Source organism: Amia ocellicauda, chromosome 6 (assembly GCF_036373705.1).
Source record: "Amia ocellicauda isolate fAmiCal2 chromosome 6, fAmiCal2.hap1, whole genome shotgun sequence".
Lineage (NCBI taxonomy): Eukaryota > Metazoa > Chordata > Actinopteri > Amiiformes > Amiidae > Amia > Amia ocellicauda.
In genome coordinates, this window is record NC_089855.1 from 19,165,411 (window position 1) to 19,192,887 (window position 27,477).

General features: G+C 36.3%; 1 protein-coding gene across 2 annotated transcripts; it reads right to left on the reverse strand.

Annotated features, from left to right (window-relative positions):
- Positions 1–429: 429 nt before the first annotated feature.
- Positions 430–25,059, reverse strand: LOC136751165 (immunoglobulin superfamily member 3). 2 transcript variants are annotated; one of them, XM_066706526.1, is made up of 11 exons: positions 24,892–25,058; positions 21,450–21,579; positions 20,627–21,004; positions 19,602–20,012; positions 17,872–18,270; positions 16,807–17,202; positions 13,509–13,883; positions 12,379–12,774; positions 7,371–7,769; positions 6,347–6,736; positions 430–1,819 (listed from the first exon to the last, which is right to left on the reverse strand). In XM_066706526.1, exons 2-11 carry the CDS (start codon positions 21,520–21,522, stop codon positions 1,599–1,601), a joined length of 3,438 nt encoding a protein of 1,145 aa, XP_066562623.1. In that variant the 5' UTR covers positions 21,523–21,579; positions 24,892–25,058; the 3' UTR covers positions 430–1,598. The 2 variants fall into 2 exon arrangements, with proteins under 2 accessions (XP_066562623.1, XP_066562625.1); XM_066706528.1 differs by lacking the exon at positions 6,347–6,736 and having other exon boundaries at positions 24,892–25,059.
- Between the last annotated feature and the right edge of the window lie 2,418 nt (positions 25,060–27,477).

Below are 27,477 nucleotides of genomic sequence, written 5' to 3' on the forward strand. Positions count from 1 at the left end.
ATTCTGAACTGTGATACCGCATTGCAGTTCCCAAAAAATATAAATTACACTGGACACCATTGTAATAAAGCCAATAATAACCGGCGATGAGCCCTAACAAATATCAATATTTAAAACTACTCCCAAAGAACTATGTATGCAACTGTGGAGAAGCTATACATAGTTTATACAACTTCATCACACTGTAGTAGACATTAAGATTAAGATTAATCTAAATTATTCTCCTCCTGGATTCTTCTCATCAAATTTCTGGAGACTTTGGGAAATTCCTGTAGGGTGTATTTCTGCCTAAAGAGAATTTCACTATAGGAAATTAAATATTGCACAGTTTTTGTGCAGGCTCCTGCTGTATCCAACGATACATGCATGAACCTTGAACAAGACATAACCTTTCTTGGAAATAGAATAGAATTTATAGCAAGGCATTCATTCATTTTTCTTTCTGAAATTTATTGAGAAAATGCATAAAAACACAAAAGAGTGACAATTGCAAACCTTTACAAACAGGTATAATAGAAAACTATGAGGAAAACAAGAACTAGACCTAAGTGTTAATACCTGACAGAGTGAATGAAGCAATATTTTCATGCAAGACATAATTCCTATATACTCTTAAAGAGAGAAATACAATTATATAACTTTTATACAACTTTGATAGAAAATACACAAAACATATGCTTTATATTCAAACTATATATATATATATATATATATAGTCCCGTTATTTACAAAACATACACAAAAGTACACTGCAGTGAACTGATCAGAATTGGTGATCAGCAAAACTAATAATATCAATATATAATTGTATCATAAAAAATGAATTTACTATCCTGTAATAGAAAAAAATATTATATTTTGGAGATTTTGTATTAAATCAACATCATACAGTAATCAACATAATCATTTCACCAAAAAATATTTAAAAAGTTATTTAAAACAAATAATACTCTAATTGTTTTGTTATTGGTGTGTTTATATAAAATAAGTTACATATAAATATAATTTTTTTACCAACATTAATGCAAAGTTGTAAAGTTAATAAATGCAGTTTAAAAATCCAATATAATGTAAAAAAATACCTGAGTTAAAACAACAAGAAAACTTTACAAACTCAAAGCTCTTCAACGTGTTGTCAAAAAATCTTTATAATAATCATACATCCCTTACATTCTAATTTATTGCATGCACACTTCAATGAGGTAACAGAGTCATATGGGATCCCATTATGGTATGGTAATACTGTGTAGTTACATTTGGGATACATTTTGGTACTGACTGGAGCCCATGTATTTAGCCACATGATATTGAACCATATTTAAAGAAATACACTGGTCTTCATGGAACTGATAGAGGGTCAAAATTATATAGTAGATAGATTGTTAGATAGTGCATATGATGCTTAACACAAATTAGGGCTGTTTTCTAATCCACATGTACCATTAAATGTAAATGTTGAAACAATAACATTCATCATTTCTGTTACAGCACATTATGCCATTGCAATAAGTGTATGCTCAGAAAAAGTGAACATTTTCAATCAAAACATACCTAGTAAATCTGGAAGTTGCCTCATTTGCACATCCCCATTTTGGTTTTCAGCATGGAGAGGTTGACAAGTTTTGGAGAATGTCTTTCTCCTTCCACAGGCTTTTATTCTGTCTGTTTGTATTGGACAAGCAGTGTATTCCACCCTTCCTCATTTTATAGTACAGAAAGAAGATCACACAAATCAGAAGCACAATGATGATGAACGGGTAGATGAAGACAAAATCAAAAAGAGATTTAGAGCTGCAAACAGTGGAGTATGTGCTGACATCTGAAAAAACACAAACAAAACAGCATCAGTTAATGAACAAATAGTTCAAACAGACTCAGCCCAGAACAAATCAAAACTTTGACCCACCTCCCTTCCCCACAGTAGGAAATAAGTAGTCTAATACCCAATGGCTTTTAATTTGTCAAAAGATTATTCTATCCCCAATACAAACCTGCCACCCACTACCATGTTGTTACTGCACATTTGTAGGTGGGCAGAGTTTTAATTTGATTCAGGACATTATGAGCTAGATATTCATAGGGTTTGGGCACCAGACAGAGGTATGGAGGGTGATCAGTGCCAAAATTAAGATGAACGTGATTATGAACATGAAGATGATTATGAACATGAACATGAAGATGATTATGAACATGAAGATACAGACTGTCCGCTTTTACAATGTTGCCATAGAAACTGGTCGGAAGTCAGACATGTCAATGCAGAGCAATGGAGAACAGACGTATTTCAATGGAAGTTAAAACTTAATAGTTTCCATATTATATTGTGTTCATTTTTATTTGGGAAAATCTACTCACTCACATGGTGTCTATAGATAAAGGGAGGTGTTAAATTACTTTATTTTAGGCTTTATACGATTTATATATTATTAGATATTGCTGCTCTAGAGGCAGTTCAGAGGAGAGCAACCAGACTTATTCCAGGTCTGAAGGGAAAGTCTTACTGAGAGACTGAGGGAACTGAACCTTTTCACCCTGGAACAGAGGAGACTACATGGGGACTTGATTCAAGTCTTCAAAATCATGAAAGGCATCGACCACATCAAACCAGAGGAGCTTTTCCAGATCAGCAGGGACACACGCACCCGGGGACACAGATGGAAATTGGGCTTCAAGGCATTCAAGACAGAAAACAGGAGACACTTCTTCACACAGAGAGTCTCACAATCTGAACAAACTCCCCAGCGATGTGGTTGAAGCTGAAAATTTGGGAACATTTTTAAAATAGACTAGATAGTATCCTTGGATCAGTTAATTATTAATGGACACCAAACGAGCACGATTGGTCGAATGGCCTCCTCTCGATTGTAAACTGTATTATGTTCTTAATAAGCGCACTGCCCACTAGCTCTGATTGACAGAGTTCAATGTTTTGTCACATTGAAAAATAAAGTCAAGAGATGCTACGAAATTTAAAAGTGCACTGAGAAATGTAAAAAGTAAAGAGACAAACGGGAAATAAATACTGTATATACATGTTTAAAATAATGAATGAATAAATAAATTTGAAATAAATAAACAAATAAATACATGAATAAATAAATGTTGAAATAAACAGATAGGCCTAAATGTCCATTTATGTATTTAATAATTTATTTTCTCTGTGCATTGATTTTTAATTTTAGTATGGATAGTCCTCCATACTCTGGAACCGTTTACCTTCATGAATTTAAATATATTTGTAAAACAATACATATACATAAAAAACATCATCCATACATCATAATTCGAACACCACTATATATATATATATATATATATATATATATATATATATATATATATATATATATATATATATATATATATCCTACCTATATCTGTATATGCATGTGTTCTATAGCTCCACAATAAATTGTATAAAGCCTACAATAAATGCAATAGAGTAAAATGTAGGACTCAATTTAACACCTCCCTTAATCTATAGATACCGTGTGAGTAGATGTGTCTTTGTAAAATGTCCTGAATTAAAATGAACAAAATATAATATGGAAACTATTAAATTTTAACTTCCATTGAAACACGTCTGTCCGCCATTGCTCTTTGTCTGACGTCCGACCACTTTCTATGGCAACATTGTAAAAGCGGACAGTCTGTATCTTCATGTTCATAATCTTGTTAATCTTAATTTTGGCACTGATCACCCTCCATACAGAGAGGTGCACATGGCTATCACGCAAAAATGAGCATTATTTGCCATATTCAAAAGTCTGTTTTGAGCGTTACAATCCATTCTGCGCCATTCACCATTTAATTGTATGCAAGGAGCAAAATGGGTGGAATGACTGAAATTATGAATTTTTCCTGCTTTTTTCGTAGCTGTGCACCGCGCAAAAAAAAAGGTTTACGACCCACAAAATAACACCTTGAAAAATATTGGCGGTACATCCGCAGACATTCCAGCGCAATGGGGCTGTCTGTTTTTATGAATGGTTGTGTGATGCTCCAGAACAAGTTCCTAACAGGTTTTGTTTGTTTGTTTGACAGAATGACAATACATACATACATACATACATGCATGCATAGATACATGTGAAACGTAGTCATTGCTAGTACTCGTGATGTTTATATTGATTGCCCATATGTCTCTTTCCCCAGAGCTAATAACTATGACTATATCTTGCATACAATAATTAGCTCACAAATCTAGTATGTAGGACTTGTATTTATTAAGTGTATATTTTTGTATGCACTTATGCAATTTTGAACTTGTAATTTGTACTGTTTTGATCTGTAATTTTAGACTGTTATTGCACTTTTATAATGCTCTTATGGTTTGTAAGTCATGCCTTCTCCACATGAGCTAATGTAACCATGAGTGCATTCGCTTATCATACGGCCATAGAACATACATATATACACACACATACACACACATTTGTTCTAATTTCTTATTATTTCCAAATTTATTCGTGACTAATTCCAATAGTGGAGTTATATACAACTAATTAAAACAGTTATTTGCGTAGGCTGTAGACTATTTAAAACAGGTTTCATAGTCTACTACTATTTCTGGTGGCACAGAGGTTAAGGAATAGTGTTGTAAACCAAGTGTTCTGAGTTTGAATCCTGAAGTATGTTGTAATTTATTTGATTTTGTTTTTCTTTTTTAAATTATATCTATATATATATATATATTTATTTATTTATTTATTTATTTATTTATTTCCAGAGCTGTATATACAGTACTGTGCAAAAGTTTTAGGCAGGTGTGAAATTTTTTTGTAAAGCATTCTTACTTTACAACATTTTTTTCAACCTGCCTAAAACTTTTGCACAGTGCTGTATATACAGCTCTGGAAAAAAATAAGAGACCACTTAAGATTAAAGTAAGAATGCTTTCAAAAATAGACATGTTAATAGATTATCTCCAGTGTAAAGAAGAACAAGGAGTCCTGGAAGTGATGGTATGGCTCCACAGAGCCCTGATCTCAACATCGAGTCTGTCTGGGATTACATGAAGAGAGAGAAGCAACTGAGGCTGCCTAAATCCACAGAAGAGCTGTGGTTAGTTCTCCAAGATGTTCAGGCCAACCTACCTGCCGAGTTCCTTCATAAACTGTGTGCAAGTGAACCTAGAAGAATTGATGCTGTTTTGAAGGCAAAGGGTGGTCACACCAAATATTGATGTAGATTTTTCTTCTGTTCATTCACTTTGCATTTAGTTAATTGATAAATATAATCTATTAACATGTCTGTTTTTGATAGCATTCTTACTTTACATCATTTCACACCTGCCTAAAACTTTTGCACAGTACTTTATATATATTATTTCCGAAGTTAAATGAGAGAACAATTATAAGACCAATAATAAGCCTTTTATACAGCTTCTCTTCATTAGAATTGCGTTTCAATAAGTCGGTATAATAACACACAATAACACGGTGTGGACTGATGCTATATGTGATTTCTAATTAGATATATGTGTGTATGTGTACAAATAACAGAACATGAAACATGGCACTCGCCTCTGTCCAGCACTGCCTTCATTCATCCACCTGCAGAGTCCTGTTCCTTTAATGCCATTATTAACATATGGTAATGACTCGGTATTTGATAACATGAGATGCAAATGTATTCCAGCCTGACATTAAACATGCGCATATCACAATCGAATTTGAATTGCGTGAAAGCCTTAATTTGCGCGGAAATTGAGCGAAGTTTGAATATCTAGCCCTATATTTTTAATAGTTATTTATTCTAACTTAAATAAAACAAAATAATAATAATTTTGATCACCTTTGATCTAATTAAACTTGTTTTCAAATGGATTGCTGGCATAATATTTCATAATTTGTACTTTAATCTCTTAAAGCTTTATTCACAGCATGCTATATCATTCCAGTTAGTATAAAAATCTGCAATTAATGCTATCCTGTTGCTTACTGATATATTTGTTAATATCATTACCATATTGCTCAACAAACATTGTTTTCAGTGTGTTTGCATTGCCATGAATAAGCTTAGTTGTTAATTAAAATAAAACATTCATTCAAGCTACCTAAAAGGGTGGGGGGAAAGATATGTAACCTGTGCACCATTCAGAGTGACTTATTCCAATTGAAGGTTTGAATCACTAGCAAGAACAAGAGGAGTGCATGTACCAAAGTGGAATCAAATATGACTATAACCCTAAAAGCAAAATATATTTGTATTAGGTCATGGAGCTCTTGGAGATTAAATGTTAAAGCCAGTTTCTACACAAATGTATGATCAATTACAACTTGCATATAAATGAACATGAATATGCATGTGTAATGCACTAAGAATGGTAACTAAATGTAACTACCTTCTGCTGTAATGGACACTGTTAAGTTTCCTGATGTACGCTCCGCAATCTTATACCACTTGTGCCTTGGGTTAAGCAACCACTCCTCTACATTGCAGAAGTAGATCCCAGCATCAGTTTCTTTAGCCATTGGAAGGGTTAGGCTGTACAAGTTTGTGGAGGGCCTGTTGAATACAAAGTGGTCTCTGGCTTTAGATAGGAACTGAAGGGTAGAATTGCGCAATGCTTTGAATATGGGATGGGTAATTCCTTCTTCAGTCTTCAACCAAGTCACCTCAAATGCAGACTTGTTGTTTGAATGTGTGGTTATGTTGCAGTAGACTGTAAAACTGCCCTGTCCTTCCCTTAAATTAATCACAGCATCATTCTGAGACACATGCAGATTATTCTCTGTGTGAGAAATGTGACACAAATTATGAGGTTAGTATCATGCAGTTTGAGAAATCAATCAACAGACACAGCAGGTTTTCACAGACATGGAAAAGGTGTTTGCACAACTTTAGAGATACTGAATAGAATAATAATAGTAATATTATGCCTGTTTGCTCAGAAAATCAAGAGACACAAATACAAATTTAAAGAAAAATAAATAAAACATCTGAAAACATGCTGAAGTACCTCACCACATATTTTTAAGGATGCTACTATAATGCAATCTTCTGAAGTATAGATTTGACTTATTTCATCAAGTATTTGTAGAGCATCAGACAATCATTACAGTAGTATATGCATTAAAAACACTGAAATCCTGGAGTACATGCTTATCAATTACCTGTTATGTGATTTATTTTTCTTACCAAAATAAATTATTTATTTGATTTATTTTACCTAATGTGCTTCTAAGGAAGCTCTAGGAAAGCTCCTAAACATGTAAGTGAAGTACTGTGTGTTGCTGGTACCAATCCTTGCCATGTGACCAGCTAAATCTAGAAGGACAATCATTATATTGGATTATTAGATCCAAAGAGCTAGAAATGGAATTAAAAATACAAATAAATAAATAAATAAATAAATAAAGCCATACCTGGATGATGTACAACAACTTCTGTAAATCCTGACTCACCAGTGGAGCGTGGCTGCATATTACCTTCGCAGTTGAGTACATATTCATCCACCTTACAAGAGTACTTTCCTGTATCATCAACGCCCGCGTTGCGGATCACTAAACTGTAAGTGCCAGCAGAAGGACTGTAAAACTGCATTCTCTTCCAGAGTTCTTTGTTTAGTGACAGATTCTCGAACACAGAATCATGACTGAACGTCAGAAGGGGGAGCTTAGGATCCTCATGATTCTGATAATACCAGGTCACTGAGAAGTGTGACATTGCTTGGATGTCACTGTCGATTGTGCAGTTTACGATAAAGTCATTACTCTCAGGTATGCGGACAGAGGTATTGTTCTTCAGGACCCTAACATTATTTTCTGTTATAGGAGGACAGATATTGTTAGATAGAGAGCAGAGCGTTACATGTCACAAGCTATAAAAATAACAATTAAGATTATGTATACTGTTATGCAGTGACCTTAAAAATATCACATCAATTCATTTAGATATGCACCATGTTCAATTATATATGTGTGTGTTTGTTTTATAACAGATTATATAAAAATAAAAACTGAAATAGCTTACTTGTATAAGTCCCCCCCACTCCCAATCTTGTAATAGCAAATCTAAATTAGGACAGGTGTAACCAATTACCTTAAAAATCGCACAACTTAAGTGGCCTTCTCCTGTGTTAAATTGTAGTGAATCACATGAATTCAGGATACATTCAGCAGTTCCTGTAGGTTCCTTCTGCTTTGAAAATAGCTTTGAAGCATACTTTCAAAAAACAAGGACCAAGTCAAAAACAATGGTCTATAATTTTAGAAAAGCAAACCATAAAGCAAACCTTGAAGGTATGAGGCGGCACTTAGAAGAGTTAGACTGGAGCACATTGGATACAGATTCAGTTGAAAATGGATGGTTATATTTTAAGAATATACTACTTGAGGCTCAGGAGAAATTTGTACCAAAACTTAGCAAATCGAGGACCTAAAAAACAGTGGCCACAATTGTTTATTAGAAGTATGCAAAAAAATACAAAGAGAAAGGAAATGTTGTATAGCGCATACAAAAGGGACGGATATGAAACAAAATACAAAGACTATATTGAACTACAAAGAGATGTTAAGAAAGGGATCAGGAAAGCAAAGAGGGAAATAGAAAGAAACCTGAGCTTTTTTCAAAACTACAACAGCAAGAGGTCAATAAAGGAGGAAGTGAAACAGATAAAGGGCAAAAATTGAAATATCTTAGAAAACGAACAAAATGTAGCAAATGTTCTAAATGAGTATTTCACAGAGGTTTTTACAAAATAAAAAAAGATAACATGCCACAGGTTAACAACCAGTCCAGTCAAACCCTAAGAGAGATCGGGATACATGAGGAGGAGGTACTAAAGGGGCTAGCAGAATTAAAAACAAACAAATCACCGGGGCGAGATGAGATATTTCCAACAGTACTTAAAGAAATTAGGGAAATTATTTATAGGCCGCTAACTCAAATATTCCAAATGACACTTAGAACAGGGGATGTGCCAACTGACTGGAAGACAGCAAATGTCATACCAATCCACAATATAGGGGACAAAACTGAGCCAGGAAATTACAGACCAATCAGTCTCACCTGCATTACTTGTGAAATGTTGGAAACAATGATTAGACAGAAAATAGAGGAGCATCTTAATGAAAACCATATTCTTGGAGATAGTCAGCATGGGTTTAGACGAGACAGATCATGTCTTACTAATTTATTATAATTTTTTAAACATGCAGCTGCAGCTGTGGATCATGTGAAAGCATATGATACGATATCAAAAGCTTTTTGAAAATCTAAGTATAAGGATCGACACCAAAGACTGATCCTCAAATTGGAAGATGTAAGTAGATGGATTATGAACTGGTTGATGTATAGGAAACAGAGGGTGTCGATTAGAGGAGTTGCTTTTAACTTTAGTGAGGTTGTTAGTGGAGTTCCACAGGGATCAGTACTAGGGCCTTTGCTTTTTCTAATCTATATTAATGATCTGGACTCTGGGATAGTTAGCAATCTTGTCAGATTTGCAGGATGATACTAAAATAGGTGGCTCAGCAGATACAATCTCCGCAGCACAGGCTATTCAAAGGGACTTGGATAACATTCAGTTGTGGGCCGTCACCTGGCAGATGAAATTCAATGTGGACAAGGGCAAGGTATTGTGTCACAGGAGTGACTATTTATATCCCACTGTCTGAGCACCTTCTTTATTTGAACACGGTGGTTTGTATTTATTTACTTGTTTTGTTATTGAAGCACTTATATATTTATGTTTTATTACATTCTTCTTTTTATTATGTCACATTTGATTGATCACTTTTTTTTGTGCATAGACAGGACTTGTGGATAGTCTCGGTTGCGACCTGAGAATGTTGGTTGAAGCTCTTTGGTTATTGGCCAGGGGAAAGAACGGTATCCTTAACCGAAAGGTTGATGAAGTAGAAGGGAGGGGCTCTTTGTATTTAAGGTGCATGGTGACCTGGAGAGGGGGAGAAGACCAGCAGACGGACAGTGGGCGAGTGCAACAGCCGGACCGCTCAAGAGAAAGCGAATGCAGGGAAGCACTGTGGAGAACGAGAACGAGAACGAGATGGACGTGACAGAAGGGAGAGATCTGAAGACCGCGCTGGTACCGACCGGAGAGTGGAAGACTGACCAACTGATAGGCAGGCAGAAATTACAGAGGGAAGATACTACAGGATCACACAAGAAGCGCCTTGGGGATATTGACACAAGGCTGAACTCAGCGGCGCTAGAGTGGACAGCCTGGGGAAAGCCCGCACAAAGAGAGAAGTGCTGACACTTATTTAACCTGATTTTACTAGTTTATTCTTTTCTTTTTTTTGTTACTTTGCACCCTAGCCAAGCAGTGGGTGTTTTCATGTATTTATTATTTTAATAAACCCCATTCCATATTTGATATGCTGTCTTGTCTCTGAGTGTTGGCCTCTGCTACTTCCCACTTTCACAAAATTATGGACATGTGTAGAAATCTTATCCAAATTAAATGTTTTAGCGGGTCCTGGTGCACTACTCAGGGATACCGTGTGCCCTGTGACAATTATTATTATTTTTTATTTCTTGGCAGATGCCCTTATCAAGGACAACTTACAACATAAGTGCAATACAAAGTAAACAATTACATGCAGGTAACAAAAATGTTCACTATAATGACACTATGGGAAGAATAGAACTAGATGAAGTAAAGCATGAGAAAGACCTAGGAGTCTATGTGGACTCCTCACTTTCTCCATCCAAACAATGTGGGGAAGCAATAAAAAAGGCAAACAGAGTGTTAGGGTATATTGTCAATAGTGTAGAATTGAGAACAAGGGCAGTGATGTTCAGACTGTACAATGCGCTAGTTAGAGCTCATCTGGATACTGTGGACAGTTCTGGGCTCCACACTTCAAGAAAGATATCGCTGCTCTAGAGGCAGTTCAGAGGAGAGCAACCAGACTTATTCCAGGTCTGAAGGGAATGTCCTACTGAGAGACTGAGGAACTGAACCTTTTCACCCTGGAACAGAGGAGACTACGTGGGGACTTGATTCATCAAGCACATACAATCAGAGGAGCATTTCCAGATCAGCAGGAACACACTGACCCAGGGACACAAATTGGGCTTCAAGGCATTCAAGACAGAAAACAGGAGACACTTCTTTACACAGAGAGTTGTCACAATCACTTTCTAATGTTCTTATGTTCTTATGTAGCGCATTTGAAAGCAAAGACTCAACCATGAGCACCGAGGAGCTTTCAAAAGAACTCCAGGACAAAGTTGTTGAAAGGCACAGATCAAGGGATGGGTATTAAAAAATATCAAAGGCCATGAATATCCTTTGGAGCATGGTCAAATTGATTAAGTGGAAGGTGTATGGCACCACCAAGACCCTGCCTAGATCAGGTGGTCCCTGCACAATGGATCGAGCAAGAAAGGAGACTGATCAGAGAGGGTACCAACAGGCCAATGGCACCTTTACAAGAGCTACAGGCTTTTATTGCAAAGACAGGTCAAAGTGTGCATGTGACAACAATATTCCAAGCACTCCACTGATCTGGGCTGTATGGAAGAGTGGCAAGAAGGAATTACTAAAGAAAGCCCACCTGAAACATCCAGGAGATTCTATAGCCATGTGAAAAAACGTTTTGTGGTCTGACTAAAATACAACAGAACTTTTTGCCGTAAATGCAAAGTGCTATGTTTGGGGCAAATCCATCACAGTGCATCACCCACTATCCCTACTGTGTAGCCTGGTGATGGGGATGTTTCTCATCGGTAGGGACTGTGGGGGATTGTAGGGTTGAAGGGTTGAAGAGAAAATAAATGGAGCAATGTAGAAAAAGTTATTGAGGAAAACCAGTTGCCCTCTGCAAGAAAGCTTAAAGTAGGAAAGACGTTCACCTTTCAAGCAAGACAATGACCTGAAGTACACAGCCAAAGCTACACTGGAGTGGCTAAGGAAAAAGGTAAATGTCCTTGAGTGGCGCAGTCAGAACCCTGACCTAAATCCAGCTGAACATTTGTGGCATGACTTGAAGATTGTTCTCCATCAACGCTGGTCAAGGAACTTGACAGAGCTTGAACAGTTTTGTAAAGAATGGTAACATATTGCCAAATGTAGGTGTGCAAAGTTGGTAGACACCTATGCCAACAGACTCACAGCTATAATTGCTGCTAAAGGTGCTTCCACCAAGTATTAATTCAGGGTGAGGGGGAGACTTATCTAATTATGATATTTCAGTTTTCCTTTTTTAATATCTCTCTATATTTTTTTTGTTCATAATACAAACTTTTACCCTTAACAGTGTGGCATGTGGTGTCTAGATAATAACATATATAATAACATAAATATCTGAAACTTTGAAGAACTGACACAGCAAAATGTGAAAAAAGATCAAGGGGGTGTAGACTTTCTATAGGCACTGTGTATATGTGTAACATTTTACATACCTGTAGCTCTAATGATGAGCTGTGTTTCAGCTGATTGCTGTGGGAGAGCATACCACTTGTTGTTGGGATCTTGTACCCACTCCTCCACAACACAGTAGTGTTTTCCACTGTCACCAAACTCAGTTTGTAGGATGACTAGTTTGTAAGAATCTGCAGATTGTCTTATGAGTTGGAATTTATGCTTCCTGTTTTTCATCATCTCTCCATTCTCTAGAATGTGATAACGGTCCATCTTCAGAATAGTTGTGTTCCCCATCTCGGAGGGTGTGAAATACCAGGATACGGCAAACTGAGAATTAGAATTGGTAGCACCTTGGATTTGACATGCTATTTCCACATCCCCATTCACGTTGCGCTCTAAAACGGGTTGCTCACTCCTAACAGTTAGCTTACTGCCTGGAATGATAGGAATGATGAAAGTGTGAAAAGAAAGTGAAGTTTATAATCAAATACCACACGTTGCCTTTCCTCATGCCTTTGAGTTTCTTGAATCATTTCTACATAACACTTCTTCAGAGTCCCTTTTTCCCTCACATTGTTTTATATCTGTATTAACTGTTATTTTGACAGATTTTTTTTGTTAAAATACAAAGGTGTTCTGAAATTTCTCTGTAGGTTTCGTTTCACTAATTAGCCTACAGACAAGTCTGGGCAAGAGACTAACACTTCAGTGTGAACATGTAGTGATATGACAATGTATACAATAGTTGCTCCAAATTAATAAACGTTACACAGAGCCTTTAGATAAATAAAATAAACTACCATTATGCACTATTATACAATATAAGAATAATAAAAGGTGATTCCCTGGATACAAAATGCAATAAAAGCACCATCATACAAAGGTTGGCAAACTTGTTTTCTCTGCTTTATCTTGCAACTGGAAACTTAAGAACATCACCAGCACAACTACAATAATGAAATTAAAATCTCTAATAACTTACTTAAAATAAAATAATAAAAACACTATCTATATATTTACAAATATTTGCATACTGTTGCTTTTTGCTTTAATGCTGATTTTTTCATATGCCTTTTTTACCCAGGATAACATAGAACATTATAATGCTGTGCATGATGAGATTTCAAACTTTTACCATAAAAAGTACAGTATTTAAATTTTCACTTACCTGGTTTAGTGACAATGATGGCTAACATATTGGATTCTTTTTTTGCTCGTTTTGTTTGACTTATCCATGCTTCCACAACACATTGATATGTTCCTGCTTCCAAAATACTAGCCTTGGACACTTTTAAGAAGGAGGTCCTGTCATCTTTGTGCACTGAGGTCTTGAATTCAAAATTGTTGAGTTCTCTATGCCACTTGATATCCCCATTGTAGTGAAGGGTCACTATGTCTTGCAGTTGTGATGATCCATTTTTCTGGAATTTCCATGTAGTGGATAGTGGGACTTTAGTTCCACTTACCGAGCAGATCAACGTTATTTCTTTCCCTTCTTCAATTTGTGCATGACGGCTTTTTATAGAAGTGCGCATAACAGAATCTGAAAAACATCAAAATATGTGGTGAATTTGATATGATATTTATTTTGAAATGCACTGAAACATAATATTTTTTATAATACTTCAAAATATTTAATTATTTAGAACATTATTTTACCCAACATGCATCATACACAGGCACACCCCTGATTTTGACCTCAGTCAATGCCACATCCCAAAAAAGCATCAAACCTTTTACCACAAAACTGCTAGGGGAAAGTATGTACAATTTTACAGGTAAACAGGTAAATACACATAATGTTACACATACTGCTTTCCTTGCTGCATACTAACTACCTTGTAAGGTAAGTCTGATATGTTAAGTAAGACTTTTTTCTTTTAACAATGGTGATAAACACAGTTGGCACAGACAGTTCTGCAGCTCACACTTCTTGTAGAACACATATGGAGATCATTTCATATCACTGCAGCTCTTCCATGGCCTTGGCAATTCTTAGACATAACCACTATTTAATTATCTGCCTTTTCCCTTTAAAACTAATTATCTCTGACTCCCTGTTACACGTTCCAGCAACTGCTACTTCCAATTTGAAGCACTTTTAACACTTTGGTTAATCCTGGCCTGTACTAATGATATGGCAGGGCACTTAAGTCTCAGAATGTGTAGGAATGGAGTCTGGTTACAAATTAATAATATTGCAGAGAAATAAATAGTCATGTTCTTTGCAATGACAATCCAATTGAGTTAATAAAAGAGCATAGGAAATTACTTTTAATCTAAAGTTTGTTGAAAGTATTTATGTATCTGTAATAGAGCTCTGTACAATTTGCCATACATATTACCACAGAGGGCTAAGCATTTGATGGGTATTCATGCTTTACATCATCTTTGACTTAGAAAACTGAATCATAAATCTTATCTGCAGTGATCAATGACTGGAGCTAATCAATAATTCGTTTGTCATCTGCCACTGATATTTTAATCCATTCCTTGAAGAATTGCCCATTACAGAAAAACATTTGGTTTGCAAACAGTGAGACTAATGTAATTGAGAACTGAAGTTTACATTAGTTCTGCTTGATTTGAAAATAATTTAAGAACACATTTTTTAATCAACTTACAACATATATACATTTGTTTAAAATATCATCCAGAAGTATTTTTATACAAGTTTATTTAAAAAAAACCAACAACTTTAAATCAAGGAGAATGAAAGAAAGAGGGAGTGAGAGATACACAGATCGGTGGCAGCCAGCAAGTGTCCTCTTCCCGATCAAGCTGAAATCCTATATGAAAATGCTGCAGTACCTTCAGTACGGAAGATATCAAGTACCGAAACACTGCCCTCCACACGGCTTGGCAACAGGCCCAGGGCAGATATTCTTAGAAGCCTCACATGTAAACAAGCCACACCCAATTTGTGGTTTGTCCTTTGAATATCATATATACGGCTCTGGAAAAATTAAGAGACCACATAACATTGATTTCTGAACTTGGAGTGGTCTCTTAATTTTTTCCAGAGCTGTATATATCTATGCCTATGTATAAGGATAGATAGATAGATAGTCATATCACCATTAGCCTATATCGATCCACTGCTGGATGAAGGCCTCAAGATTTTTCAACTTGCGGACCCGACAGAAGGGAGAGATCTGAAGACCGCGCTGGTACCGACTGGAGAGTGGAAGACTGACCAACTGATAGGCAGGCAGAAATTACAGAGGGAAGATACTACAGGATCACACAAGAAGCACCTTGGGGATATTGACGCAAGGCTGAACTCAGCAGCGCTAGAGTGGACAGCCTGGGGAAAGCCCGCACAAAGAGAGAAGTGCTGACGCTTATTTAACCTGATTTTACTAGTTTATTCTTTTCTCTTTTTTTGTTACTTTGCACCCTAGCCAAGCAGTGGGTGTTTTTATGTATTTAATATTTTAATAAACCCCATTACATATTTTATATGCTGTCTTGTCTCTGAGTCTTGGCCTCTGCTACTTCCCACTTTCACAAAATAATGGACGTCTTATCCAATTAAATGTTTTAGCGGGTCCTGGTGCACTACTCTCTCTTACCACCAGATGGCTAGTTGGATACCGTGTGCCCTGTGACAATTATTATTATTTTTTATTTCTTGGCAGATGCCCTTATCAAGGGCAACTTACAACATAAGTGCAATACAAAGTAAACAATTACATGCAGGTAACAAAAATGTCCACTATAATGACACTATGGGAAGAATAGAACTAGATGAAGTAAAGCATGAGAAAGACCTAGGAGTCTATGTGGACTCCTCACTTTCTCCATCCAAACAATGTGGGGAAGCAATAAAAAAGGCAAACAGAGTGTTAGGGTATATTGTCAAAAGTGTAGAATTGAGAACAAGGGCAGTGATGTTCAGACTGTACAATGCGCTAGTTAGAGCTCATCTGGATACTGTGGACAGTTCTGGGCTCCACACTTCAAGAAAGATATCGCTGCTCTAGAGGCAGTTCAGAGGAGAGCAACCAGACTTATTCCAGGTCTGAAGGGAATGTCCTACTGAGAGACTGAGGGACCTGAACCTTTTCACCCTGGAACAGAGGAGACTACGTGGGGACTTGGACTTGGATCCATTCATTTCCTCTTCCATCCCTTTTTGTTATTCCAAGCATGCTTCTTTGTGTTGCTGTCAGTCTCTGCATCATTTGTGCATTAAGTGACCAGGTATCACAGCCATAAGTGAGTACTGTAATTAGGCATACGTTTCTCTTAAGACAAATTGATAGATTTCCTTTTAAGAGCGTACTATATTTATTTGGTAATGAAAGTCACTTAGCAAGTTTGGATTACTCTAAGAGCTCCTCCGGTTAAGGTAGAAGCAACAAGACAGTATCTCCTTTTTATAATATATTTTGGCAAAATACCTGATGCGATTATATCTTTATATATACTGTTTGTAGGGTTTATAAAGAATATGATCTTACCTAGAGGTGAAACTGTAAGAGACGACTCTTGAGATTTACTATCTCTTTCTTTCCAGTTGCCATCAGTCTGTGCAATCCAATCTGTTACAACACACCTATAGATGCCTGCATCAGATGGGAGGGAGTGTGACATCTCCAGCACGAATGACTCCTGATTGATTCTGACAGTGCGAATGTCGCCCCTGTCAATACGCTGCCGGTACTGGGCCCCTGCACCAAGAGCCCCATTCAGGCTTAGGCTGATGACATCACTGAAGGGGTTTTGATTGTCCTTTTTGTACTGCCAAGCAACAGATACTTGCCCTTGCATTCCAGCAACTTTACAACTGATCTGAAGATGGTCACCTTCGACAATGTTGATTGTGCGATTTGAAACCGCAACATTGAAGTTGCTCTCTGTGCAAAGACAAAAGCTACCCATAGTTAATTGGCAGTCACTTTATTTAACTAACATGCAAAGCTATAAGTATTGTAAAACTGCCTGTTTCTTAAATGTTTTTTTTTTTTAATGGATAATTAATAAGACAATGAAGAAGGTATTTTATGTAACAATGTACACAAGTGTGCCATCTGTGAAGTGTGGAAGCAAATGCCCATGGGAAAGTCACATGAAGATATATAGTGTAATATTTTAATATTAAACTTTAATATGGTTGCATATTAAATGGCTGCTTGGTAACTGTTCACCAGTATGTAGAAAACATTAGTCAAAACAAATTATTGTGTAGCCAAAACAAATGAAAAAAGATTAAAAGTAAAAAAAAGTAATAAAGCAGATGTATTTATATCTTATAATAAGAAAAATAAATCAAGTAGAATGCTCAAAATGGTTTTCATGACAATGACTGCAACACGTGGATACATATCAATGTATCAGAGCTAGCAGACACTGCAACGTATCAGTAGGATGTAAATTATCTAATGTGGTTTGGGGGCAGGAACAAACGTCTAGTGAAATCAGAAGATTAAAAATGTATTTTAAACATTATATATAATCTTACTATATTAAGAAGAAACCTTTTTAGGTTTAAGAAAAATATTTTCTGTTAAAGTGGAAAAACTCACCGAGAGCAGTAACTTGCACTTGTACTTGACTGGATTCTTTCATTTCCTTGGTTGTAAAAGGTCCACCTGGACTTTTTTCTTCTTTGGAAACTGAGCAATGGTATGCTCCCTGGTCTTTTGTCTTGATGTGTTTAATTATTATCACGTAATCACTGCCACTCTTCTTGAAGACTCTGATCTCTCCTTGACTCTCTCTCCCTGTGTAGCGACCTCCAATGGTCAGTACACCCATGGGCCCAATTCGAGCCATTTCCTGGCTGTCTTTGAACCAGGCCACGGAGAAGTAATGGTCAAGAATATTTGGAATTTCCACAATGCATTTTAGCTCTAAAGTTTCTCCTTCTTGAAGTTCTTCTTCTGTAGCCTCAATGCGTACATTAAAATCATCAGTTTCTTTGTCTGGAAAACAATTTATATTTTAGGTACAATTTGTTTTTGCCTCACAAAATTATTCATTATTCCAAGTGCTTAGCAATAAAAAAAAAATGTGTTTGCCTTTGGCTTTGTTTTCTTTGAGGGGAGGAGAACATCTATTTACCGGTGTACAAAACTATACAATCATTAGATTTATATCTTCAGACAGTATTTTTAATCTCTACATGTAACACACATTCATTCAGTTCCTGTTTCAGCGGCAATGCTCTCTCTTGCTCGCATACACAATTTACACTTTATTCATTTGCAGATGTAAGGCTGATTAGTGATATTATAGGAGACTACATGAGAAAAAGAAAGCTTGTGTATAACCAGTGTTTTTATTGACATATTAAATAATTAAAATACTTTGCCAATTAACTGGCATTTTCTGCTCCCTCTCCGATGGTAAATTTAAATGAATGCATTAGTTAACATTTTCTTTACAGTTATGAGATCCAAAGGTCATCTTAATTATCCACTGCCAGTTTATCATGGTTACCATTATAACTTTTCTACAGTGTTTTTATTTCATTTCTAACAATTGGTTATTCCATCTTAAGACTTCCTAATGTAATACATGCATATGTCATAGAGTGACCAACCACCCACATTTATTAAGTCGTGACTTGAGAACCCATGAATGGCACAAAATAAAGCATAAATAGGTCTTCTGTGTGCAGATTATAATCTAGTGCCATTGCCTTTTGGGTTATTTGGGTGACTCTTTGACCTTTGCAACATCCCCCTTGTATCAGAGTCAAACAGTGTGTTTTTTACTGCCCTGCTCTATTTGAACAGCTGCCAACTGCCAACACATTATTGCTTTATCTTACACGACATTCAATGTACATTCAGTCTTTATTTTAACATAACATAGTTATTCTATAAGAGGGTTTGTATTAATCATTGATCCCTAGGCAATATCCCTTACCTGGTAAGCAGCCTAGGTGTAATGAAAATTATACAAATATTCTTGTAATACGAGAAAGAAAAATCTATTTTATAAATTAAATCTAGTCTCTCTTCAGCCCGCCTCCTTTATTCAAGCAAAGTTTGCATTCTCGGCACATGTACAGGAGTAGCATTTTGGTGCCACTACCAAATCACATAGTGTGTGTGTATGTCATGCTTTATCAGATTGGATTGACAATGATTTAATAACTGTCCCACTACTTCCATGGATTTATTATTCTGCTTTACAGTTTCCTAGGACACTGGTGAACACGTTGAATAGAAAACAAAAGCTTCTTCCAGTAGTAGTAGTTATACAATTTCAATGCTTTTAAAGGGTAATATTTAAAAGATCAACTCACCCACTTTTTGCACCTCTACAGAAGAGGGCTGTGTTTCTTTGGAAGCGATTTTGAACCAGGACTTGTCTGGATCCTGAATCCACTCTCCTGCTTGACAGTAGATATTCCCCTGGTCCGCGACTTGCAGATGAGTGATCGTCAGTCTGTAGGTTGTGATCCCAATTTTATCCAGACCAATTTGTCCCGACTTATATCTGTACTCAAATTCACTGCCCGGTGTCAGGGTGAAATCCCTCATTAAAGAAATGATCTGAAGTGGATCTTGCCCAGCCTTACGGAGGTACCAGGTGACAGATATGTGTGTATGCTGCAGGGTTTGGCTTGACACCTCACATTCCAGCTGCAGAGGGTCTCCTTCCAGTTTACGAAGCGGACCTGTGCTCATGGATGCTGTCAGAGTGTCCTGTATGACTGCAAAGCATTTCCAGATCAGGAATGGAAAGTAACTGTTATTATTCCAGGATCAAAGCAGATTCCCAAAGCATTTTGACGATTAGATTTTATTTTAATATTTACCCATCTATCTTTTTATTTTGGAATTAGTTTTAAGTTATAAGTATTTGCTTAGAAATATGTAAAACACAAGATATACTGCTCTGGAAAAAAATAAGAGACCACTGCAAATGTTTCTTAAATCAGCATCTCTAAATGTATGGCAGCCATTCCATTCCATTCATATTTGTATTCGGAATTTTGGAGAAATGTTGTCAGTAGTTTATAGTTTATAGAATAAAACAAAAATGTTCATTTTACCCAAACACATACCTATATATAGTAAACCCAGAGAAACTGATAATTTTACAGTGGTCTCTTGATTTTTTCCAGAGCTGTATAATGAAGAGCTACTAGTAACCATATCACAATTTACATGTAATTAATTGTATTGTTTTGCTCTATTAATCTATCTATATTCAAGTTTAGTATCCCTACAAAGTTGTCAGCTTGTACAGATGCAAAAATATATGCACCGTTGAAGAAGAAAAAAGAAAGGAACCAACAAACAAAAAAACAAACAAAATACCTACCTTTAAGATCAGTCATGGCGCTGTAACTTCCCAAATAAGTTCCATCAGTATTTGGAGTCGAACATTCATATTGTCCCTGGTCACTCTGTTGCAGATTTTTGATGTGTAATAGTACAGAGGAACCTGTGATTCTCTCAATTTCGATCTCTTTATTTTTAACTCTTTGCCTATATATGGCATAGGCAGTCGAAGGATCCAGCGTACTGATTATTTTAATTTCAGCTGTGGGGTTGGCAGACAAGTACATAGAAAACTCAAAATTTTGCTCAGAAGGTCCTTTGAACCCACTGACATTGCATGCTATTGTGATGGGATAGCCGTTGGCTCGGTATAATGGACCATCTTGTACTTGGACCAATCTTTGTGCAAAACTGTAATCTGATGAAAAAATAAATAACAACACAAACAATATGTTACAATTTAATACAATTTCACATTTTTTCAAATGTTCTTTCCATTGCCACCAGTCAAGAAAGTAGTTTTGACAGTTTTCTTTCATCAGTCTCCCTCATTGTATTTTGAAAAGCATATACTAAGATACTAAGATCTCTGAATGAGTTGTGAAGGGAGAACTGTTCAGTTTGCATTATGATTGTATGAGCTAAAGCTTATTATTAACAATAGCTGGTCATACAGAGCCACTGTTTGCTTTGTAATGGGACATTGGAGAGGTGTCACTAGGAACAGTGGTATTATATGTGACTAAACCACTTTGTTTTGAATGCATAGAACTAAGCTTGAGAAAACTCTTTCAGACAATACATTTATTTACTAAGAATAGGAAACCAATAACCGAAAGCCGGCAGTGGAGTTTATAACTTACCCCATTGTAGAAGTATAACAAGGCAGCACAGCAGAAAAGCCATGCAGCCATCGAGAGAGGGTGACCGCTCCATCCTGCCTCACGTCTGAGAGAGAGACTTCCTGACAGCTAGACGACAGACAATTTTCAGCTGCAAGAGGAAATGATGAAATGTGGTTTTCTTTCATAATGTCAGCAAGTACACTTAATAAAATAAGAAAAAAGGGTTTGCTTTGCCTTCAGTAGGGAAGGGTATCAGTTGCTGTGTCTTTGTTACCTGAGTTATTGTGTTATTCTCTATATACCACAAATCTAGAGCAGAGGTCTCAAGCTCAGATTTTGTAGTGCCAGTGTCTCTCTCAGTTTGTAATTAACCTGATCAGTTAGATGTATAGAACATTGTTTTAAGGTCTTCAAGATGATGGTTTAAAAAGAGTTTGATTCAAAGTGGCACCACTGCTACTAAACATATTTTAACACACAGAGTGAAGTATTACATTCATCCAGTTCATCAGCACATCAGACCAATGAAGTTACAGGGGGCAGATTTTGAATAAAAGTCAGAAAATAGTGGTTCACAAGTAAATGGATTTGAGATCCCTCACATAGATTATGGCATTGTGAGAAATTTCTACATATCTAAATGTGAACCTGTGTCTCTTATAAACTGAAAAATGATATGAACTTAGCAGACAACATTGAACGTCGCTAATGCAACACATTCTGCTAAAATATGCAACATATTCTAGTGTGTCCTTTGCACACCCTGAACTAAACTAGTTAGACAAAGCTCAACCTTTTCACTGGAGTAGAAATAGAATAAACATGCATTTGTCTTGCCTTATAATCCCATGTCCTAGAAGGCATGTGCATACAAAGGCCAGGTTCAGACCAAGGGCATTCTTTTTAGTGCCTTCAGTATTTTTTGTTTCATTAACAGTCTGTTCCTTGCAGCCATTTATGCCTACTGACACATCAACCGTTTTCTTAAAGATTTAATTTAAATTTAAATTTACTTTAGTTATTCATGTACTTTCTGAAGCTTAGTTGTGATGATGTGTAATACGCAAAAAACATGAGTCTCAATGAGAGCTCAACAATCTCAGCAGGTGACAGATAATGTGTGGTTTCTGAATAAGTCTCCATTAGATCATTAACAAGACAATATCCATAATTTGACAAAAATACATTAAAACAATTTTTTTACGTACACACAATACATTTTTAATCATATATACTATTTAATACTGATTTATACTATTGCTAGCAAGCAAAATCAGCATACAATAAATACTATAAAAACACTTTAAAACTTTTTCCCGCCACTTACTTACATTTGATGTCTTTCATTTATATACATAGTATAGCCTGTCGAGCAACTATCTGTATAAATATGGAATGATTTACATGCATTTTGCTGCATACAGAGAGGATCAGGTAAACTAAATGGACTTTTCCAGCATAATCTTGCTGGATGTTTGTTATATTATTGCTCATTATAGTTATTATAGTCATACAATTCAACAGACCATTTTTATTTGTAGTAGAATCTGGGTCCTCTAAGATCCTTTTTAAGAGCCTGTGTGGCCTAGAAGGTGTGTAGAGGCTCCCAATCCTAAAGAAAATTACTGGGGTGGCGTAGTCAGGTTTTCTTTTGTCATTTCACCTGTGACACATACCCCATTCAGAAGCCTGTAGCAAATATGCATGTTGGTTAATTGGCACATTGCAATCACATAAGAGTGCTGCAAATTGTAAAGCAATATATTATTGCATTAGATTTTTTTCCTGAACACTTTGAAGTGCTGTGGATCTCAATGAGAATACAAATTATGTTTAAACACCCTATTTCATTTTAAGCTTTGGTTAGAACATCAACAAGTTACCTGTCGTCATTATTTTTCAGTTTTCCAGCTCAGGTTTATTTAAATCTTCCATATGGAGGGGAATATTTGATCCTCCACATTAGTGGGTAGTTATTGGCAGGGAAAGTAACTTCAATGGCAGCATTTCAAACTGAGTGGACAAGCTCCAGTAAAGGGTCGCATGTTTCCATCTTTCTTTTTTCCATTAAAAATAATTGCTTAAAACCTAAATGTGGTGTTTCCTATGTGAAGTTCAAGACCTGATTATGTTATGAGTTTAACAGCAAAGTGGAAAATTCTGAAACAGATGTTGTCATCTGTGGCCTGTAGAGAGATTAATATCCCAACATTGACACCACATCAGATGAAGTAACATAGCTAGAATTACCAAAGTTATTTATCACTGGCCTTGCATCTCTGACAGCCCCCTTTACGCCCTTACAAAGGTGATTCAAGTTATTGGTTTCCAAGCATGTATTTCCAGAAGCTTCAGAATGAGGTAACCATGGAGATATTTTTTAGTTTTTGGCCTTGCTAAGAATAAAACTGTTGTAGGCAGGAATAATTTTATTTGTGTTTTCATAATGTAATATGGTCTTCAGATATGTACAGATATTACCCAAGGTGGCAGCTTGGACATCACCTGCCTACATAAATTATAGCATAAGTCTTGCTGCTGACATAACTTATCCCAGGGTAAAACTTAAGTGAATAAAGAGGCACACAGCCACTCCTGCTACAACCGAAGATACCAGTAAGCGGAAGAGGCAATTCAAAGGTCTGAGTACTTGGCTTGGCATGTATTGCATTACCAAGGCAACAGTGTGTTTATGTTATCTCTACTAGTATCCTCGTGTCATCACTGCTAATTATGGGATGTGGTAATCAAATAAAATTAAAGTATCAATCATTGCATTTTCTAAATAGACTTTATTGTAATATATATTTTTCTTCATATACATCAATATCAAAAAAACTTTGTTAAATGCTGGCTATAAGAATAACATAAAGCCATAATGTGCATATGCATGAGTTAATGCATTATAACAAATTATGCACAAAAATGCATCCCATGCTATTGTTTTTTAATAGTTTAGCATCTTGTCTTTAACAATAAATGTGAATAATGTACATTAATTACAGAACTCCAAGTATCGGAAGTGTGAACTGCAAAACATATTAAGAAACGTTGAGAATAAATACATTTTGAAGGCTCCGTGGCAACAACTTACAAATTGATTTGGTGAATATTCAGATCTGACCAAGGATAAAGAAGCACATTAAAAGCAGTCCGCTATAACTCATGGCTAATCAACATGTCAAGTCTCAGGCTTGATTAGAGTTCCAGACTATTTGTAAAACATGTAAAAACCATTTCAGATTAGTGTCTATGTATTTCCTGTCAGCAAAGCATCCTTGATAAAAAAAAGCACCTCGTTTTGATACATTAAACATTTTGTTAATTAGAGTCAGGTCAAAGCAGAATTTATGAATGACTCTCCTGTACAGCTAATAAACAGTTGTCACAGATCTTCTTTCCACCTTCCCTTTCAGTTTGAGGTTAATGGAGGACATTGTTTTGTGTGTAGCTCTCTTACCTGTCACGTAGAGCAGTCGTCCACCTGCAAATCTCTCTTTTTGAAGTCATATATTCACATTCATATCGACAGGATAAAACTACCTTTTACAAGTCTTGTATCTTCTTCATTTAAAACTTCACAGAGCCTCCTAGTTTTGAAATAGCCTTCGGTGTGGAAATCTCTGCCAACTTCTCCCACGTCTGTAACACAAGATGTTCCTCATACATTTTAGCATTACTGATCACCAAGGTCATAGGTGTTATCTACAGAAAATAATCTGTGGGCAGTAATAAGTGTTTAATAAACTAAAACATAAGCATTTATTTGTATTATCTACCAGAACATTTATTAGATTTAAAGGATTCTTGCTTAATAGTTCCAGCATATGTTTTCTTTTATTCCAATCCCCATCTTAAATTTGGTGGAGCAGAAAAAAAAGCATTGCTAACGATATCCATTACCTTGGAAAAGGGACTGTTCCACCAATTATTTTCTCTGGGTGACTTTTCAGGCATATTTTAATTAAAAAAGTATGCCCAAAACTTTTTTTCCTGATCATTTTAAATGGAGTTGTTTCATTTATAGAATAAACGTTTCTTAAACTGAAAGGTCATTACAAGGCTAACAGTTACCTGGGAACATTTTTATGTAAATTAAACTGAACAGGTTGAGTGCGATATAATCGTCAGCAGAGATCTTCACTAGCACCCTGTTAAGAATGAAACTGTCAATATGCCTGACTGGTAGCAGCAGTGGAAAGACCCTGGATCTGGTGGTGGCAGTGTAATCTGATCACTTCAGTTCAGATCACTGTGAATGTTACATCAGTCCCTAGGCGTGTCAAACAACACACATCCTGTGGATCAGCCGGACACTTATTTATTATTTTGATCAGGAAAATAAAAGGATTTGTATCTATTCTGGGATTGTTCAATACTTAATGTACTGCACAACAAACAATTAAAAAATGCAATGGAATGGAAAATTACATGTAACTGTAGAATTCGATTTTCCTAACTAAGATTACTACAAAATGCAATAGTTGATGCATGTAAGACAGTTGATGCAGTCAGATCAGTCTCGATATGAATCAAGGTAGTTACCAAACTCCACATATTAGTAAAGACCTGAAAGATTGAAATATGAAACTCACATGCCAATCTTTTTCCTGTCATGAAATGCTGATGATCTTGCTGTATGTAGATAGTATCAGATATCATTAATCATCAAAGCATTGCTGACCATTAAGATGTAGGTTGCTGTTGTTCTCGGTGACGTGAAAATGCTGCTGGTTCTTGATAGGCTTGTTTTGTTTTGATTTTAGACTTCTTGTTTAGTTTTTGAACTAGCTATAATTTTTTCGTTTATATCCTCCTAATATGGAATTTCCCTATGTCACTTGGGAGCCCTCAGTTTTTTTATTCATGATATACTTATTATTTTCTCACTGTGACCAGATATTAAGATTTACATCTATGTCTTATACTGGATCTGTTGCAATCTTTTGTTGCACAGTTTAAGAACCAAAATGCACAGCAGTCACACAGGCATTGAGGAGGCCTGGCCCACAGTCTGCTGATATCTCCTGACTAAAGCCTGTGACTCATGCAGATCTGAGCATCTGAGACTCAGATTGTGCAAGTCGTTTATGGATTAGCTGTGGGTTTAAAGATTCTCACGACAAACTGATCGTCATTTGCTTAACTTTGCATTAATAAACATAACGTGATGGTTTTCTGAAGGATCACTCCATGAATACTAGAACAACGAAACATCATAGAAAAACTATACCAGGCAGAGGCTCTTTATCATAATTGTATGAAATGTAGAACTAGGCTGAAACTGCTAACTTCCACAAGGACGGAGACCAACCCAGAATGTCCTTTCTGATGACTGATGTCAACTCTGGCGGCGACGGGAAGGGAAATAGCCTCAGGGTCAGGATGTGGTTCGGTGAAGGCAACAGGCACACACTTCCCCTCAGCTCCGAAAGCTCCTGTAGCTGGCTAAACACCTACAGGATTAGGGGGCGCGGCACGGGGCGGGGTGACTACTCCACACTGCACACACTTTTGATACACATTTTGTACTTCAAGATCAGTAGAAAAAAATTGGCTTCAATCATTTTGTTTATCTTATGATAAGTGTTCCAGCATTTTTCAGTTTTTCTACTTCAGTCACAGATTATATTGTACCTAAAACCCCCATGAGTCATGCTTAACAATGTGATCATTTGACAGAGGTAAAAAAGCAAGAACATGGCAGAGGTAAAGGCACTAGTCTGGTCTGCCTACATTTAAATGACCGTAGTGTCCACAGCAATAACAACACGTGATGGCACTTGCCACAAAACTACAGAACCTCATGATTTAAAATAGATTTTGATGTGGTTCAGTACCTTACCAAACCACATCTGTCACAGATCCATGTGATTCAATAAACTACTTTACTAAATACACTGTAAACAACCTCTTGACACATACATATCAGTTATATGCTACTTTCAAGTACATTTTTAGCTCGATCACTGGGCCAAGACACCACTCAGGTATAGCAACAGTAGGAAAACCGCCTGTGGTTGTCCACTATCTGATAATAGGCAGA